The 20775-nt window shown below is 36.8% G+C and overlaps 1 protein-coding gene across 1 annotated transcript in view; it reads right to left on the bottom strand.

The window, feature by feature from the left end:
* Positions 1-20775, bottom strand: part of LOC145681021 (spondin-1-like) — a 121792-nt gene that overhangs the window by 41167 nt on the left and 59850 nt on the right. The window contains exons 2-5 of the mRNA XM_081752311.1: positions 12986-13170; positions 7555-7789; positions 5692-5836; positions 2535-2738 (exon numbers count right to left, since the gene is read on the bottom strand). Of these exons, the coding sequence (XP_081608437.1) occupies positions 2535-2738; positions 5692-5836; positions 7555-7789; positions 12986-13163 (762 nt within the window). The 5' untranslated portion in view covers positions 13164-13170. The remainder of the gene's footprint in view (positions 1-2534; positions 2739-5691; positions 5837-7554; positions 7790-12985; positions 13171-20775) is intronic.

The raw sequence follows: 20775 nt of genomic DNA, 5'->3' as shown, positions 1-20775 counted from the left end.
TGCAGTTCTGTCAGGGAGCGGTGCGTACAAAATTGGTACGATTTATGTATTCTCACTTGAACTCCCTATGTCAGCATGAACTGTGTACAGCTGCGCAAATTGTTTCGAGCAGCTCTTGAAAGTTCCATCAAAAAAGCACTGCTGGCTGTACCTCACAAGGGAAGTTCAGGAGAAAGCACTCGTCTGCAGAGAAACTAAGCATGCCATTTGAAGTCCCAATTTATGCTGATTATAACAAGCTAATAAAATTCCTGTACGGTTGAGAACGGTTCGAGATATTCCACTTGGAATTTTATATGAGAAAATGAGGATATATGCATTTATACGCGTTAAGTACAACATAATTAGTAACGAATATTGACATACGAATTGAAAGCTATCGGAAGTAACAGAAAAAAAGTGTTTCGCAATAACTAACGGGTTTGTTAGATACAATTAGTCATTACATTGTTCACAATAATCATAGGTTAGAGATGAAAATCGATCACTGTTCTTCTGTTTTATGAATAAATGACGCAGGCAAAATACTCCCTTGCACCATGAACATTTTATATGTGCAATTGTGTTGCATCCGTCAAGAGAACAGTTCGCAGAACTAAAGCAAAAAGCATATTCGACAAGTGATTCAAAAGTTATAGGCCTATAATTTGTTCGTAACCTGCCTTGCAGAACACAAACTGAAACAATCCAATGTATCGCGGTAATCGGAAGTGATTCGTATGGACACAAATTTTATTTGATTGTTTCGTTAGTACATTATAACGTCCGGATGAAGAAGTTTCATACTATGTATATATAAATCTCCTGCCATAATCTTTGATTGATCGGAATCAAAACACATCAAATGGTTGCACAAATCGTGTGCAATTCTTTGGTATCTTCTCAACCATTAGGTCTTTGCCATCCGTCATCAACCTGTAATGGACAATTTGTCTGTGAATGGACCCCAGTGATCAAGCAATAGCAATTTCAAACCATCAGGCTTCGCCATGGGTGAGAATACTTAACGCATTGAAACGTGCATCCACTCATTTTCTCATGTAAATTTCCAAGCTGAATATCTCGAACAGTTCTCAACGTACAGGAGTTTTATTACCTGTTGTAATCAGCATGAATTAGTTCTTTAAATGACATGTCTGTTTCTCTGCAGGCGAGTGCTTCTCCCAAACTTCCCTTGTCAGCTGGCTTCAGACCATCATATCCATTAAATAATACAATAAAACAATTAATATAAACAATGAAATGTACAAATTGTACATATAACAGAAAAGACAATCCCTTTATAAACATATAAGTGTATGTCGTTCCACTTAGTGAGCAACTTTGTAACTTATAGGATGCCACATAGATTTGCTGTGATGATTACTAAATTAATCCCTACTAAATTAATTAATAATCATAAATTTAGTATGAGGGATTAATTCCTCTCTTTCCAAATACAGTTTCTCCCAGGCTGGTGGCAGTCAGCACGCCGTCGTGGCAGTCAGCACCTTCATATTTGCAATCAGCGACAGTCGTGGCAGTCAGCACCAATAATTGGCTGTGGCAGTCAGCACCCGTGGCAATCAGCACCTATCCGAGAGTCCTACCCCTTTTCACTTAACTTGCTTTGTGAAGGATCTTTCCCGAGACCATCAAGTCTAGGAACGCCTATTTAACCAAAACATTAGTGAACTTATGGTTATTTCGTATTATACTGTTAAGAACGGAAATTTTGTATAAAATTAATAGTGGAAGAAAAAGATTCCGGAATATAATTGCTCTACCTAAGCAGAACTTTACAATATACTCATGATTGAAAGGAGCAATGAGGATAATAACCTTTTGTTTAATATGGATCACTTAATGAACGTGATACTGATTTATTTCTTTTCTTTTCTTCTCACATTTGGTAAAGACATAATGAGCAAATTCATTTCTTTTGTTTTTCTCTGACATTTGGTACGTTTGATAAAGGTATAACGAGCAAATTCATTTCTTTTTCTTCGTCTGCTCTTTGATAAAGGGTCTAACGAGTAAATTTATTTATTTTCCCATCTGCTGGCGTTTAATAAAGGCATAATGAGCAAATTCATTTGTTTTTCCCTCTTTCAAACGTTTGGTGAAGGTATAACCATTTTTCTATGGTATAACATGGATTCATATCTTTCCTCTTCATATGATTTTTGGTAAAGGCTATGCCACCGAATTAATTTAATTTCCCTTCCTCTGACGTTTGATAAAAATACAACAGCCTCAAAATTTTATGGTTAGAAATTATGAAGGTATTTCATGAATTTATGAAGGTATTTCATTAATAATTGCTATACATTACGAAATTGTTCATAAATATAACACGATTTTGAAGAGGGTATAATTAAATTTAATTTTCATAATTGGTCTTTCTTAATCTAGATGTTACATAATTATATAAAGCAAAATAACACATCATTATAAATGCTTCTGGGATTTAAACCGAAAATTAAACCAAAGATGAGAATCCTTATTATACATAGGAGCAAAACAGTCAAGAATGTTCCTAAATTCTAGTTTACCTGATTTTTGAATTCCATTTCCAACATTGTAGTATCACAGTTCTCTGCCACCTGGCGAAGACCCTCAGAGGCTCTTGCACCTTGTGACCAAAATGAGTAATCTGCTTTGTGAGATGCTCCAATGACGTCACTAAATCCTGTTGTCCAAATGTTCGGGAAATCTTTAGGATGGTTATGTCGAGACCAAAGACCTTCAAGTGACATCTGAAAAGAAGAAGAAGAAAAAAAAGAGGTTGAGAAAAATTATGTAAAATACAGCTTATATATTACTTTGTTTCCGAATATATTAGAAATTGAAAATATAAGAAAGCACATTTTTCATAAAATTTGTCAATGAACTCTGAATATTTTCATTATAATATACTAAGTACATGGTCTATAAATAAAATAATGAGACTTTCGAAACTCATCTTTATTTGCATAATTATAATATATTTACACTTTACATTCTGTGGCTGTGATTACACAGAGAAAAATCCGTTCTCCGGACAGCGGTATATTGTACAAATATACGGTATCCTCTTGCTTACTATAGAAATCAGTACGGAGCATATGTTATCCGTATGCTACATAGGCTCTGTCCTTATATGTTACATCATGCCGTTGCAGGATGTCTGATATCTAACAGTTTTCCGTATATCACATGCATATACTTATGTTACCTTCGTCAGCTATATGTTATATACGTCCATTTGTATGTGAGATCCTGACCGCCTACATTGTTTCATACAGAAAGTACGTATAGATGGAACACTTAATACAGAAAGTATTATAAAACATGCGTTTTCAGTTATACGTCTGCTGTACGTTAAGTCCAAAACCTACAGGAATTACTCATTTAACCTATCTTTTTAAGTACGCCACCTACATTTTTTTTCCTCAGTGTACGTACTCAACCCAAGCGAAGTGGGATGGATTTGTTCCGCTTCTCACAAAAGAATGATATTATATCAAAGCCGAGAAGAATCCACAATAGAATTTCGAATGAGTGTTTGCGACGTTCATATTAAAATTATTATTATGAAGAAGAAAAAACAATTTCTTAGTGTACTTTACGATCTCGAAATTTAGTAACATCTCATATATATTTATGTAAGTGTTACTTCTGTAATTTAAGATCATAAAATAATAATAAGTATAGAATAATCAATTGTCAAGTCGTGTAGGGTCGGTTTAAGGCGGACAACACTCGCGCGCGAGTTCAACAAATTCGGTCCTTGGTAGAATTGCGGAACGTTTGTGGCTTGCTTTCAAGCTTCTTCGTACATACCGTATATGCTTTGCAAACGCGTCTTCGGCATGGGATACCAAGGTTCGATTTTTAATACTAACAAGTGTGATTCAGAGTTTACGTTAAACAATTTGTCTACAGCTTGGTGATAACTCATTTGATTTGGAAACGATTGACATTGAAGCATAGAGAAAATATTACTCGGTCTCTATTTTAGAAGTAAATAAATAATCATACGATAAACGAAGCAAGTTATCTTTCCACTAATGCTTAATTTTTGTAGCCATTTCAAATTACACTCTCAAATATATATTTTAATGGGTAAGTTACAGAATGATTTGAGAGGGCAGCACTTTGACTCAGTGGTAGAGCGCTTATATCTGGTGCAAGGCGTACTTGGTTTAATCCCTATTCACGCGAGTTTGTGGTGAATAACGTCATTTTGGTGGGATTTTCCCCAGCCCGTTCCTTCCTACATTTTCATTTCACCAATTATTCCATAATTCATTTTCATTAGTTCAACTGTTTCTTTTAGCCTAAAGGGTAGTATCATAGAACGTATAACTAGAGGGTGGATCAGAAACTACGGTTACAAGGCCGATATTTCTCGAGTTTCGTCTGTTTTAGAGGAATGAGAAGTGTGCGGTAATTTTAATACATGGAGTTGGCAACTGTGCAGAGTTTCAGCCACCCGCCACCTACGGCGCTACTTGTAGGTAAACACCAAGGATGTTACAAAATAGAGGATCTGCCCATACAACATAATCGTGAAGCCATACGTCACAGCTTCGCCACACCTACTCTGCCCACTCCGCGCCACTAAGATTGCAATGTTTTGAGCCAACCACCATGGCGGACACGAGAGTAGCCAATCAGACGTGTCGGCTCGGACGATGCTCTTTTGTTTTTTGGCTTCATTGAGTTCATATGATGAAGATACGTATGGGCAAATCCTCTATTTTATAACATCCTTGGTAAACACAAATGGGAACTCGTTTGGAAAACTGATCTCGCCAAGAAGGGCGCTCAGTTATTCGATTTCTGTCGGCGAAACATATAACAGCGACTGAAATTCACCGGAAGCTGGTAGAGGTTTACGGAGAGACTGTAATGTCTTGTCAGCATGTCGCAGAATGGTGTCGAAAGTTTGCGGCTGGTACAGAAAACGTCACCAACGAGGAGCCCAGAAGACCACTACGCTGTTAAAGCAGTTTCGCTGGGACATCATCGACTACTCTTCCTACAGCGACTTTCACCTGTTCCTACATCTAGGAGACTGTCGCTTCGCTTCAGGCGAGGTGAAACACTTTGTGACAACGTGGATGAACACACAAGGACAGGATTTTTACCAGGAGGCAGTGGCGTAGGGAAAGGGGGCCGCAGAGGGGCCGGGCCCCCCAAAGAGGTCCGACAATGTACTTCGGTACTTTGACGTTTGTAATTTTTTTATATATTTTTATGTTTATATATTTCTTTGTTTGTAATGTTTCTATATGTACCTATAACAGCACTTGCCCCCCCAAACACACATCCTGGCTACGCTACTGCCAGGAGGGAATCTTGAAACTCATTCCATGATGCAAGAAGTGCTTCAACCGATATGGAAACTATGTAAAAAATAATCTATGTACTATCTGGTGGCAGTATTAGTTGTATGAAGCAATATATACACGTTACATGGCACGTTTCGTAACCTTACTTTCTGATTTTTCACTGCTATTTCTAATGTGAACTCCCTGTTAAGATCTCTAGAGCACCCACTACTTTGTTCATAACACGATAAAAGTTGACCTGACCTGAACTGATTCTACGAATCAAAGCACTATTGTGAAAGTAAAAATATCTTATGTAATTTGCAAGTTTCTTTTTATAAAATAAAACTGTTTTTATCATTGTAGTTTGGTTTCATGTATATATGTTACTGACCTCGTATTTAGCATCTTCACAAGCACAGCATGAGTCAATGATTGGAGTCTTTTCGTAGGCGCTTTCTCTCTTATCTTCACAGACTGTAAGACTCAGAGGCCCTTCATCCATGTACCATACTCCCCGCTTCTCTACCACAGTCGCTCTGCAATCAGTGAAACAAAAGGATGGTTGACCAATCGTAGATAATGAAACAATACCGCTTTTTATTCTTGACCCTCGACCGGATAATGAACTTACCAGGTCAAAGAAAATAAGCATGCCCAATGCTAACAAATAATGAAAAACATTAATACTAAATTTGATATGGCAAGTTTTTATTATCATTATTTCAAAATATACATAGTACTATACTAGAGGTAAACTAATTCACAGTGGCCATTCACAGTAATTTATTCGTAGAAATATATCATACTTTCTTTAATGTAATACGATATTGATTTTCAACATTCGAATCCAGAAAAGTCTTTGTTGGTAAATATAATGCGTTCATGTAACATTTTCTACAACTTATTTATGTAATACTATGGAATTCTAATGCGCACATAGAACAGTTATTTTATACACCTAATATAGCTAATACAATGGATTTTTGTATCAAATAAAAGACAAATTCTGACCAAAGCAGATACTATCTAATAAATAATACAGTTTTGGCAAAGATATTTTGCCTCATACAGTTCAGGTATGTCAAGTAGAGATGTTGGGCTCAGAACGGTCGATAGATATCTACATAAATAATATAGTAGTGCCGATCAGCCATGCGATTCTCGTTGTTTAGTGAGTGGGAACCACTGAAACTCCGGAAATAAAAGGAGATCAAAGATGGAGAACCTCTCTAAACATCGACAAATCCAACCCAAGAAAGGAATACACTGTTTCCCAGATAGGACGTGTAGCCGCACATCGAGTATGGCGGAGTTCTATAGTGCTATTTCTGTAGATAAAAGCTACATATATCCGACGTACTCCTACTAATGCGTAACAGCCTGGTCTTTGTAACAGTTAAGTTATGTACTAAACGATACTAGATCTCCGTTATTGGGGCCATAAGATAAAGTACATGAATGTTACGCCAAATGGCAGGGCCATCTTGGTGTTCTCTTTGTTTACGTAGAGGAGTGAATTCATCAATTCAGACTGCAATACATTGATACATAGAAATTGTCTAAGACGTGAAAGGATCGTCACTCGGCTTCGTCGACCAGGCCAGAATTAACTGTAAAATGTAGTAGGATACGAATCAGAAACTTAAACAATGGTGGGATTGTTGCCAGCGCAGAAGAGATCTACCCAGCAGTGGAACCATTGCACGATGTGGGAGTATCACTTGACACTTTATAAATGTTGGTGGGCGGTGATCAGACATATAAAGAGCTCGATATTTATGCCGCACGCGAATTAGATTTAAGCGACAACAAGCAGACAGAAGATATAAGACACACCGTTGCGTTGCCATATGAATCAACCAAATAACGAATCAATTTGGCGCGCATGTTGGTCGGGAAGTAGACAAAAACGCGCAAGAAACCAGAGTTTCGGACTAATGTAGATATTTAGATATTAAATGTGTTGGATTAAAGTAAAATTACGTGTGTATGTGTCATGCAGGTCAATGAAGATAAAACGTCCCTTGGAAGCAAGGTCTGAAAGTTATTGACCATCAGAAGAGTTGTTTTGTGTAAGTTCAGTTGCAGACCATTAGCATGGTAAAAAATCTTGACTTGTAACGCGGAAACAAGTTGTGGGGCGGTAGTGCAGAGAAGCGTTAATTCGTTCATGTACGAAATACTTGTTAATTGACATGCCCCCTTCCTATATCACCGTGTTCCCTTTCCCCACAACTGAAATTAGAGTACTTACCTGAACACCACACAACCACTTCCTCTGGGAGGTGCTATCCAGAGAATTTTAACTTCAGTCTTCCTTTGAAGTGACGCGTCCGTAACCATGTTTGGACATCGTCTACTGAATCTTGTAAGCCCCGGGTCATAATTCTGGAAGTAGCCAACAGGTGATCGATAGATGCCATGCCTCTCGTATAAGGGCTCCACCACGAGGGCAAATTCTATAAATGGAGGCTCTCCTTCCAATGTTACTAAATAGAAAAGATAAGGAAATTACAATTGGGCAAAGTCTTAAAATAGTTCTATTTTATTTTTTAGATTACGAAAGAAAAAGCTATATTTAATTTGTTGAAAATTCAAACTTTAATATTGAGTATAAAGGGTTATTCAATATTTACAAATGAGTCGTGATCACAAATGATGTTCTTGAGGAGAAACGTTCATAACTCACGCTCAATAACATGCAATGAGTGGAAAAAGCGGCTAGTAAAATTGCTAAGTAGTTACACATTTAGGAGCGATACCCACGATTACATAAGAGTGTTTTGCATCCTTGATTTCCACGCCAATCAGTTTGTTGTTAGTATGGAACGTAATTCCCGAAAAACATCTTATGAATGTCTACCCAGTCGGTACACAATTCGTAAGTGGCACTCTGATTTTAAGGGAAGACGCTAGTTTTGGAAGCGGATATTTCTTATTTTTCCATGAAGAAATAATCACTTGGATTTCGTTCTTGGATAGAGATGCAAGGGCTCGGAAAAAAACCGGCTTTTTTGGAAAAAAACTCGGTTTTTTCTGCTTTGCTTTTTTGCTTGGGAAATTTTGGGCTTTTTTCAAAATACTGCTTTAAATTGATAAAACAGACTTTGTATCGCTTCTCTATAACACAAAAAATCATTTAATTAGTGGTTGATGCTGATAATAATATAAAACATCGAAAATAAACTATGAATTTCGAAAAAATATTTCAAACAATTTTTCTTCAACATATTTACATTATGAATTCCACAGGATTAACCAATGTATATAATAAGAATTTTTTAACCTCCTATATACAAAAGTAAGCAGAGTTGGCAAGAACCGTGATTGTTTTTGAAAATGCCGAAAACCGGTTTTTTGGGGGATGTTTTAAACCAGGCTTTTTTGGTTTAAACCAGGCTTTTTTGACTTAGATTTTTTGCTTTATGTATTTATATTACATATTCACAGAAATAAGTTTGTTTCGCCTTGATGTTATTATGCAACAGCGGGGTTATGCCGGAAGAACTCCCATAAGCTTAAAGAAGTGCGGTCAGTAAATTTCTTAAGTTGAGAATCTCCCGCCCTAGCCATTGGGAAAATCCCGTCATTACTTGAAATGTAAGACAATAACGGGAAAATCCTGTTATTGCTTTGCATGTAAAATTTAAAGGTCAACGTACCATAATCAGTACGCTAAAACTGAGGTATTAAATTACAAATTTAGTGCGTACATATCATTGAAAGTCCAATCCAAGCTAATGTTGGAAGCTACGTAAACAATCGATAAATTTTGCCAATTTCTATCAATATATTTAAGCAATATTGGCTTCTTTATAAAACAACACACATTTAGGCATGCAGAAATATACAATTTGGTTTGTTTCGTATATTTAGGCTTAACATCCTTACGAAATACCGAGGTTATCAAGGAGAAGACTTTCGCTTAAACTGACATCCGAACCGCTACTTGGGTTACGCATGAAAGAAGGGTTGTGGTTCGACCGAGAATTGAACACCTTGATTAAATGGTCAAAGGGAAATAAAACTATTGCAGGTGGTTTGATATCTGGAAACGTCACCATGAAGTTCACACGATTCGCATTTTTCATTCTTTTTATTTTTGTGGTTTAAACCAGTTATTAAAAAAAAGTTGGTGTTAACCAGCCAACACTAAAAGTAAACACTTCTTTTTAAAGAATACACAAATAACTAGCACAATAGTATGTAGTATTTTTACTTCAAAATATTCCATACCCTCTTTTTGAAACAAAATAAAATTAAAATAAAACATAAGAGAAATACTTAGATTTATATGATACACTTAAAGGCTGAACATCTAGAGCTTTTGGTTCTGTATATTCTTGAAATTCTACAGTTAAGTTTTATAGAACCACCATCACAGTTTACCCAATCCTCAAGTTTTCTGAATTTTTAACAAGAGGGATTCAACATATCATTACGGAACTCCCCCCCCCCCAAAAAAAAAAGACTACGGAATATATTTAAGTTAAGCTAAATACAACTGCACAACAAACATGACTGAGTGATTAGCTTTTGAGCTTCTATCGGGAAGTCCGGGATTCAACCAGCATTCGACCATTCTGACAAAGCTTTTCTTCATTCTATCTGTGAATGTAGAAATAGTGCGTGTACTGTGAGTTGGGCGACTTCCTTTTTTATTGTTTTTAAATCGTTATTATTACTAATTACCAGCAGTGACGGTTTTGCGAAGGTTAGGGGGGCGGTCTTTCGGACTGAAGCCCGTTCCCCAAAGTTACGGAATGTCTGCAACAAACGAAATATCTATTATTTATGCCTTTACTCATAAACTTTAAGCTTCCGTCAAATAAAAATTACGAATGCTTAAAAAAACTAAACATTAGTAAGAAACCCTTCCCAAAATACTTTTCTAAATCCGCCACTGATTCTCAGTATAAAATGATTTTTAAAGTTGTATCCGGAAGATTATTGCTAAACATATAAACGAAGCGAAATATTAGTTATACCTGTACTCATAAACTTCAAGCACTTCCCAAATAAAATTAGGACTTTTTAGGAAACGAAACAATCAGAAAAACCCCTCCTAAAGTACTTTTCTAAATCCGCTACTGATTATTTGTATAAATTGGTATTCAAGGTTGTGTCCGGAAAATTAATGCTAAATCACTTCACAGCTACAGTATAACAGAAATGTGGAAGTACGGTTTGACGGATATATTGAAAAACGTACGCTTTGACGGATAAATAGAAAAACGGGCAAGTTTAACTTTTGCGCTAGAAGCTAGAGTACTAAAAGCTCTTAGAAATGAAACACGGATGACAAACTAGAGAAGAAAAAAGATGTCGATAACTCAAAAGTTAAAATAAAGTTAAATAGCCTCTAAAATTACCCTCTAATACTACATTCTTCATGTTAGCTTTAATTCGTAAAACATGTGCTCCATCCATCTTGATGGTGAATTTCAGAGCGAAATATGACATTCAGGTCATGGAATTCTTATCTAACTATAGAATATACTATAAGAAAGCTATTTTGATAGAAAAATCATGAAGTTGAAAAAATCCAAAATTTCCAAAATTCTCGTTTTTTTCCCAAAAAAGCCGGCTTTTTATGTGAAAAAAACCATCGATTCAAAAAAGCCGGCTTTTTTGCATCTCTATTCTTGGATATGTTACAGACAGATCTCCTGCCTCAGCTGAAACAGAACATCCAAGGTATCATCTTCTAGCAAGACAGCAGGATGGGACAGCCGTATTTTTACAAATAAATCAGAAGGGAGTTCAATAGGTGATTACAAACATATGTATTGTCCATGTTGGTAGTTCTTATACTGAACATCTTTGGCTTCTGGTCATTACGCCTTGAACACTACCTGGAGTCGAACTCTGGTGTCATTAGTTCACCCAAAAGAACCCAAACCTTTCAGTTTCAGTTCATTGAAAATCAAGTGGTTAAAATAGTGTGGTAGTAATTAAACGTCTGTAATATGCAGAAGCATAATTAAACAGTCTGTTTCACTAACCCGGAAATCCGAATAGGCTGTGCTGGAAGCAGTAAGTTTCTCGTATATATGGTCTTCAAATCGGCTCTCTTGAGATATAATTCTCCCAAATCTACGTAATAATCGATGGTATGATTAGTAAGTGCTCATATAGTCTTCAATTGTCTCTGGATCTCTTGAGAAGCGTCTCTTTTGGATGGTTTTGTAGTATTATAAATAGTTCTGGAATTTGTTAACTCTGTTTTTTGCTTAAGGAAATACGAAACAGAAAGGTTTAAGCCTTTCCTTAATTATTCGATAATTCAACTTTTAGATTTAAAAAAAACAAAGCGATAAATCCTCTATGCTGATTTATTTCCTCTAAGCAAAGAGAGAGAGAGAGAGAAAGCAAAGTACAAAGTTAAAAAAAGAAAAAAACTGTCTCGACATTTTCCTTTCTGTTGTCCGGATATGAATATTTGTTCTAAGATTATTTTAATAAACAAGCATCTGAATTTTGAATAATATTATCATCAGCATATAATCGGAATGGTCCAAAAATGTGGAAACACCCTATTAACGTAAACGTTGAAAAACCAAAATAACAATGTAGGGGAATAGACATATGGATAAAAGAAAATGTTTGAGGACATATCTCAATGACGTCTGTCATTTTTAATTTTATGCAATTGTCTTAAAGGAAACCATAGCATGTGATATGTCATTTTAAGAGCAACTTTTCCTATAAATTGAATGGCACTATTAATTTTGTCTAGCGCATACTATTACACGGAATTATGAGTGTTTCTTTGTTGTGTCCTCATTAAAAGAGATTATTCATACAGCAAAGACCAAGCAGTGTTACAGGATGTATTCAATGTGTTCCCTATTCCGTTCGATCGTTAAATACATTCTGGGTTCCTAGTCGCGCAAAACCTTGCACACAATGTCGGCTGTAATGTTGGGACATACATTCACAATTCGGTCCTTGAGATCCCAAACATCACTAATATTCACGGCATACACAACAGACTTTAGATGGCCTCACAGGTAGTAGTCCAATGGGGCCAGGTTAGGGGAACGAGGGAGCCATTTCATAGCACCTCGTCGACCAATCTACCTATTAGGAAACTGTTGGTCGACGTACTCACGGGCACAATACCGTATTGAGTTGAGCCCTTGGTTAGCTTATGAATATATATGAAGAAACTATACAGTCAAGTTTCGAGTGACAAAACTGCAAAATTCAGATGTTCTTATTTAATAACAAAATTACAGTGGCTATACCGACAAACTCGCGCGACAAACCGCACATGCATGAATAGTCTCATGTAGAAATGTGCAAATACATTAAGAAAACAAAATAAATACTGCTCAACATAATGTCCACTGCAACAACACAACAAAGCTAGTGGTTTGGTATACTTTCAATTGACACATTCATTTTCAAACGATGTATTGGAATTTGGAATAGCTATTGGAATCCCTTACAGTCTTTCTTCCAGGCATAATTTCGGGAGGTAGAAGGGGATTACATTTCATTCTCGTCTAGGTGTGTCCTTTAGCAAATAGGTGTGTCCTCAATGCAGCCTCCTGAGATTTCCCACTAATCTTCCCAACGGACAAAATTTTCTGGAAGAAAGCTTGATCCCTTGGACAAGCGTTACTGCTTGTATTATATAGCTTATAGATGTAATTAAGATTCATTTACTTTTTACTTACCCATATATTGTTGTTCTGGGATGTACCGCTGTGAATTGGCACTGATTGTGATTCTGTATTTGTTATTGACTGGTGATCTCTGACCACCGTCTTTTGGCTCGCGGTCACAGCTCCATGAGAGACTATTTGGCACCAACGTAACCAGAATTACAAGCAAAAGCACTGTAGACTGCGACATTGCTAAACTGGGAAGAAAGAAAACAAACATTATAAGGATTAAAATTGCAATTTAAAGAGGCATATTATTGTTTGATAGGAACTCCCAATTATTTCATGCACTTTCTCCTAATTCTTCTTCTAAAGAGCAATTAGTAAAATTTTTTGATAAACAAATTGACTTAGTTCAAACTACAAATTTAATTGGCTCTTAACTGAAAAGCCAAAGGTCTCCACCGGAAAATATTCTACATCCTTACTAAACAAATCATGTTAAGTTTTTCATGTTAAGTTTTGACAACATTGAACGAGTGCTGTAGATCGCGTAACATTACGATATGTATATAATGTCATTTCTATTATTATTATTATTTGTTAAAAAATAAAGGATGATGAGCAAGAATTATTTTCTAAATGACCAATCAGAGTTTCCTATTACTAACTATCATACAATTTCATTGTAATTCATTCCAGCATTTACAGATTAGACAACAGTAGTTACAAAATGATAAAATTTTTGGTGGGTATACATTAGAACATTTTCAAAAATATAGCATATACTCAAATCTAGATACACGCCTTCTTTCGTGAATTTAAGGTGACTATCTACTGGACTATAAAGATATTAGGTAGTGGCGGATCTAGCCCGGGGCCTAAGCCACCCAGGTTTTTGAGTAACAAAGCTAATTTAACCCTTATTTACATATTTTTGAAAGTTTATAGTAAACTCATGATGTACATATCGTAGTCTGAGTTCTGGCTGACCCATCCAGTTTTTACCTTCTAAATCCGCCACTGATGTTAGGGGTGTACACCTTGTACGCCCCATTACATTTTCAACAGCAGGATATGATATTTAGAGATTTTATAAAGGCTAATTGATACATAGTGCCGTTCCCATGTCGTGTCCTGATAGGCCGCCTTGAAGAGAAACCATTCAGATCGCGCCTTTACGACCGGCATGTTTCGGCTTTCTTCGGAGTACTCGAAGCGACACGAAGTTGACCAGTACCAAGGGAAAGGGTGTAGAAAGTAGTAGCGGGAAGGCATGGCACGGCATAGTATGTCTGAAAGGTCACGGTCATGGTTTGTACGAAACATGGCAGGAGAACGAAACCCTATGTGTGAATCAGCCTTAATGGAGTCAGCGACTTTTGTTTCAGATATAAGACTCTAGATTGTTAATTTGGAGTTTAGTGTCCTTCTTGAGACTTGGACTTACATTTTAACGTAGAAACTGAACAACATGAGTTCTCACCGAAAAATCGAACCTGGTTCTCTCACGCCCAAGGCATGTTCGCTCCCATATCCACAAGAGATCTCTTACAACTGCAGTATAATCTCTTTATCTACTAATCAATTAGTTTCTCTATTTGAAATGTAAATTTAATTAAATAAGTAAATGAATTGGTAAAGACAGTAAACATAATCCCGCGAAATTTACATGTATGGAATATACAGGATGTTAATGAACTATACCGACAAACAGTAGGAGGTGATTCCTCACATCAAAATAAGACAAAAAGTTCATATGGACCTATGGCGAAGGGCTGTCCAAAATCACAAAAAGCCAAATTTCCAGAGGCCTTACTTCGAATTTCAGAAACTGTGTATGATGATCCTTATCAGCGTAAAGGAAGCCATACAAACACAATCCAAAAATGTATATTTCATCTATTTTCAATAGGTGTATAGGGTATTCCCCACAGGATGGAATTCTCAGATATGCTCTCAATAGAGTTTTTATATATAGCCTGATTTCAAGAAGGGTATAAAGTAGGCAGGCGGTAAGCCTTAAGAAAAATGGACACCAAATTCTTCAAAGGGAAGTCGGAAGTGTTAGGAACCGGCAGCTCCAAGTATTTTCGTATTGGGAATAACATATGCTACCATGTACATCGTCACGGTATATTTCACGTTTTCTTCACTAATAAGCGTGAAAGAAAACATCGCAGTGTGCGTTTTCCCGAGTACGAGGGTCCGTGCTGTTAACGATCCTGAATACTTCCGACATCCTGCCAAAAGATTCCGTGTTCATTTCTGTGAAGCCTTATTATTTGCCTATTTTGAACCAATCATAAAGTCAGGGCATATCTCAAAATTCGGTTGATGGCATGTCTGGGAATTTCATCCTGCAAAGAATACTCTGTACACTCATTGGACATTAATGAAATATGCATTTTTGGATTGGGCATGCGTGATTTACTTTACGCTGATAAGGACTACCGTCCATTGATTTCTAGAATTCGAACTAGGTCCTCTTGAAATTTGGCTTTTTCATGATTTTGGACAGTCTTAGTTCTGAAACTATGCACTTTTCCCCACAAGTCGATATGAACTTTTTCTCTTATTTTGATGTAAGGAATCACCTCTTACAGTTTGTAGGTATAGTTCATTAACACCCTGTAGATATTACAAAATAACAATTCAAAAATTCGCTAACATATATAGGATATGGACTATAGATAGCTACCGTTAAAGTCTTCGTTTCTTGTTTACATGTTATAGCCTTTGTTAAAGTCATCGTTATCCGTTAAGATGTTATAGCCTCCGTTAAATTCATCGCTATCGTTAAAGTCATCCTTAAGATGTTAGGGGGCTGATTCCATTAACGAATTTGAACGAGATAATTATTCTGGATATCTATTGCAAAGAAATAATTTTAAAAATCGCGTACTTGTATGGAATACGAACTATCGATAGCCACCGTTAAAGTCACCGTCGAGATGTTAGCGGATTGATTAACGGATTAACGAACTTGGATGAGATAATTGTTCTAGCTATCTATTGCTATTAAAAGAATCAAAACGGAATCAAGAGATTCACTTCCGTTTAAGTTACCGTGCAGAGTAACGGACGGACTCATAGACGTTCAACACAATCTAATTAGTTTCACTGGATGATCTTAATAAATAATGTGCCATTGGTATGAGCCATCATTTGTATATACAAAAAAAGACAAGAAGGAAGAGGAGAGGAAGTTCTTTTCTTAGCAGGGTATAGGGCCTGCATTGTTTCTCGATGACACTAATTTAACATGCCACGATAGCGTGGGTCAACGAAAACTTGACCCATGACCCACGACCCACCATGACCCACTCTGACCCACGAAAAACAATTGTCCAATTCTGAGCCATGATCCACACAATCCTCCCCACTGACTTAAGAGTTTACACTTGTAATAAAACAAGGCCGTGAAACTATAACTAATCGGAGTTGGAATACCTTCTGTTAATCGTCCAAGCATTGCTCTGTTATAATGCCGGTGGGGCTGATCTTTTCGATGTAAAATTGTAAAGTGTTTGTCATAGAACATATTACGATGAATTTCAATTTACTAATTGTTGAATTACAAATACTTTTCAGTGGAAAATAGGATGAAATTTGAAAGTCTCAAATCAAGGTAAAGTTGACCAACGTAAAAAAAAAAAAAAAAAAAAAAAAAAAAAAAAAAAAAAAAAGTGTAAAATTCCATTACAAAGCCAAGTAGTAAGTTCTATTGCTATTGTTACATTTAGAAATATCCAATATCCAAAAATGCCTGAAGCTCTTTTTTTCACTTAGATAACTCATCTCAGGTAAGTAAATTGAAACAAATGAAAAAGAAAGAAAAATCGAGGCCTTCAAAGTAAAATGTAGACAAATTCACCAGTGTTCAGAAGATATTGTCTATAATGATGCACTGAGCAGAGTGGGTCACATCCTGTTGACCACGACCCACTGACCCACTCAATCTCTGGCCACAATTTCTGAGGCATATTGCATCAGATTATTTCAGAACAGGAGTGTTCAACGTTTTACTGTTGGAGCACCCTAGGGCCGTATTGAGACTTGAAGACTTTTGCGGGCTGTATATATACATTCCAATTTACTTTTTAAGACATAGTGCACATAAAATAATGCATTTTCTTGCCAGGGTATCATAAAATTGTAATGAATGATACCTTTTATTATTCATCATGGAACGGACTTTCAATTTGGCTGAGTGTACAATTATGTTATACGAGGAAGTGTCTAGAAAATTAGCTCCTCTCGGTTAAAAAAAAAAGTAAACACAGTAATCTTGAAACATTTATTTCCACAGATAGAGTACAGATGACACTACTTTCCAACATATCGACCACCTGAATTCAGACACTGGCCATACCATGGAGTCAACTTTAGACTTCTGATGAAAGACTGTCGCCTAGGAATAGAACCAGTGTATGACGGCCGATTGGAATTGTTAATCACTATCAAAATGCTTACCAGACAAAAAATGTCTTGAGATGTAAGAAGATATGAAAATCGCTCACAGCAAGATTCGGACTATACGGCGGGTGGCAACCGATCTTCTGCAGTCGTTCTACTGGGACGTGTTTGACCACTCATAGTATAGCACGGATCTTGCTCTGAACAACGTTGAAATCTTCTTACACCTCAAAACATTCATGTCTGGTTAGCATTTTGATGGTGGGCAATTGTAGACAGCTGTCATATATAGTTTCACTTCCAAGAGATTGACTTTTACGACATCAGAATACAAAAGTTGACCTCACAGTATGACCAGTGTCTGAATTTCTGTGGTGAATATGTTAAAAAGTATTGTCGCCTGTACTGTATCTGTAGCAATAAATGTTTTAAGGGAACTGTATCTTCGTTGTATTTAGCGCCTTAAGGAAACTTACTTTGAAGACATGCCTCACACGTTCGATTTCATTTTCACACACTCCAAAATGTTAAAATGTCAGGGCGCTTCACGGGCTGTAGAAGGTATGTTCTAAGTCCGCAAATTCAGCACGGAAGTAGTCTTTAAAAATACTGCACAATATTTATTCTTGTTTCTTCTTTGGGACAAAACGGTGTAGGTTAGCGGGCTGAGCCGTTAGTCTGACGATCATGAGGTGAAATCCATTTTGGTTCGAATTCCTGTGAAGGCATTTTTAACTGTCCTTGATCTCTCTGTGTTCGTATCCCAGTCAAATGTAATAGTCACGACAAGTATTAAAGAAAGCAATTAAGTGTAGCAAAGGGTTTGTTCTTCATTGCCAGAGCGCTCACCTCTGCTGTTAGGGATTCCTGGTTCAATCACAGAGCAAATGAGTTTGCGGTGAACAACATCCTGTCCTGAATTTATCGTCCCACAGTCTTATTTTTCATCAATTCTTTTATAATCAATCACTTTCATTAACAGTCTGTCTTCTTTAGACCAAAGGATATAATCGTGAGCAGAAATGGAACGAGTCAGAAATTTCGTGACCCAAGATTCTGAAAGTCAGACCCATGACCCAGTATAAGTCGGACAGATCCAGTGTAAGCCGGACAGACTCACTGTAACTCGAACAGATCCAGCTTAAGCCGGACAGATCCAGTGCAAGCAGGAGAGATTCAGTGTAAGCCGATCAGATTGCATTGTTACAACGATAACGTTGTATGTATCATTGGCAATCTGTGCCTATTTACAGAAAGGGATCAGAGGCGAATTATGTGAGCAATAAAATGTATAACGAAAAAGAAAGACATATAGAGATTTCGAGATTATTATTTTGTAATCGGCAACAAAAATATGAGTTGTTGTTGCTATAGCAACGATATAAAATAATTGTACATATACGTAGACATTTTAACGAGTAGATAAGTGTGTATGAAGGTCTATATATATTTTATTATATGTGCAGAAAAGTTAATTATATATACTTATCATGGTCAAATATTAAAAGCCAATTAAGAAAGTGATAAAACGCGTTGAGTTATTTAGAAGATTAACTTTATAATACGAACCAGACCCATATAAAAATTGGTGCCTCACCACGGGAGTTATATAAAGTGTCGTTTCGAAGGTCTAGTAAAAACGGCATTTCAATGCGATCTTAATATCACAATTTTGCGAAGTGGAAAAGTAATTAAACGAAATACGGCCACGGAAAGTAATAATTTGGTTGAAGGACAAAGTATGAATCTTGAATTGACTCCGAGGGACAATTTGGCAGACATTCTAAAAGATTTGGCTCAACAGATAAAAAATCAGTCCGAGCAGATGAAAAACCAATCAGAGCAAATGCAACATGTGAACGAAAAATTGGACCAGCAAATGCAACATGTGAATGAAAAATTGGACCAGCAAATGCATGTGAATGAAAAATTGGACCAGCAAATGCAACATATGAACGAAAAATTGGACCAGCAAATGCAACATATGAATGAAAAATTGGACCAGCAAATGCAACATGTGGATGAAAAATTGGACCAGCAAATGCAACATGTGAATGAAAAATTGGCCCAGAAATTAACGCAACTAGCCAACGACTTTGATGAAAAAATAGTAAAATTGAATCAACGTAATGAAGATAGATGGGAGCATGTGCAACATCAGTTAGATCAAATTAACTTACATGTGGTGCAAAAATTCGAGAAATACGAAGAGAAAATAGGAAAAGTTGTACAGCGAAGCACAGAAATTCAAGAATCTTTGGATGTTTTAAAATCGACAATTAACGCACATGAAAACCACATCAAAGTACTACAAGACGAAGTTAATTTCACCAAAGAAAGACGCATTCCCGGAACTTCATTTCAGGATACAGAAGGCACGAGTCATCCTATAGCTACAGGTTGGGTACCTGATCATCATCCAAGAACAGCATTGGAATTTGATGGATCATGAAGTGGTGCAGAGAGTAGTGGCGGAGAAGAACAAGTGAGGCAAACATCCAAGCGCAGACGCAGCTCCAGTAGAGGTATGAAGACATCTACAGGTAATCAGTTGCGGTTTAGCGAAGTAAAGTCGCTCACAAAGTTTAGTGGTGTGCCAGGAGATATACCCGCTAGGGCATTTCTCGAAAAATTCCAGGATGAATGTGAGCTCATCGGTGTAAATGAATCTCAATTCTTAAAAATATTACCGCATATTTTGTTGCCACCTTGCTTAACATGGTTTAAGGCTATTAGAGGTAGTCTCCATTCGTATTCAGATTTTAAGAATGCTCTTTTGTCAAATTATGAAAACGATTTTATGGTAGCAAATAGAGATGCTGTTTTACGAACGAACCACTACAATCCAAAGTTTACCGTAGTATTACTGAATTTGTAGTATCAACATATCACGAGCTAAGATCATTAAATCCGAACCATCCGGAATCTCGAATTATAGCTTCAATTGGGATCTTATTGCCATTTAGATTACAACAGTTGTTAATGTCGGCTCAGTGCTAACTAACTAACTAACTAACTCTATGGCCTATGGAACCCGGAGGTTCAGTGCCGCGTTCACAAAAGCTCTCCACTGACTTCTATCCTTAGCTAATTGCATCCAGTTTCTACTTTGTATTCCTATCTCTGCGAGATCCATCTTAATATTGTCCTCCCATCTGCGACTAGGTCTTCCTACTGGTCGTTTTCCTATGGGTCTACCAGTCAAGACTTTGAAAGCGTTTCTACTTTCTTCCATTCTAGCTACATGACCTGCCCACCTAAGCCTCCTAGACTTGACGACCCTAACAATGTTGGGTAAACCGTATAAACTATGAAGTTTCCGCCATTCCCCATTCTCGTTCCTCTTGGGTCCGAATATTCTTCTCAGGATCCTGTTCTCAAATACTTTCAGTCTATGTTCTTCCCTCAGAGTAAGCGACCATGTTTCACAACCATACAGAACA

The sequence above is a fragment of the Thermobia domestica genome, chromosome 3 (genome assembly GCF_964235325.1).
Source record: "Thermobia domestica chromosome 3, izTheDome1.hap1.1, whole genome shotgun sequence".
In the NCBI taxonomy this organism is placed as follows: Eukaryota; Metazoa; Arthropoda; class Insecta; order Zygentoma; family Lepismatidae; genus Thermobia; species Thermobia domestica.
This window is presented reverse-complemented; position numbering and strand designations above follow the sequence as displayed.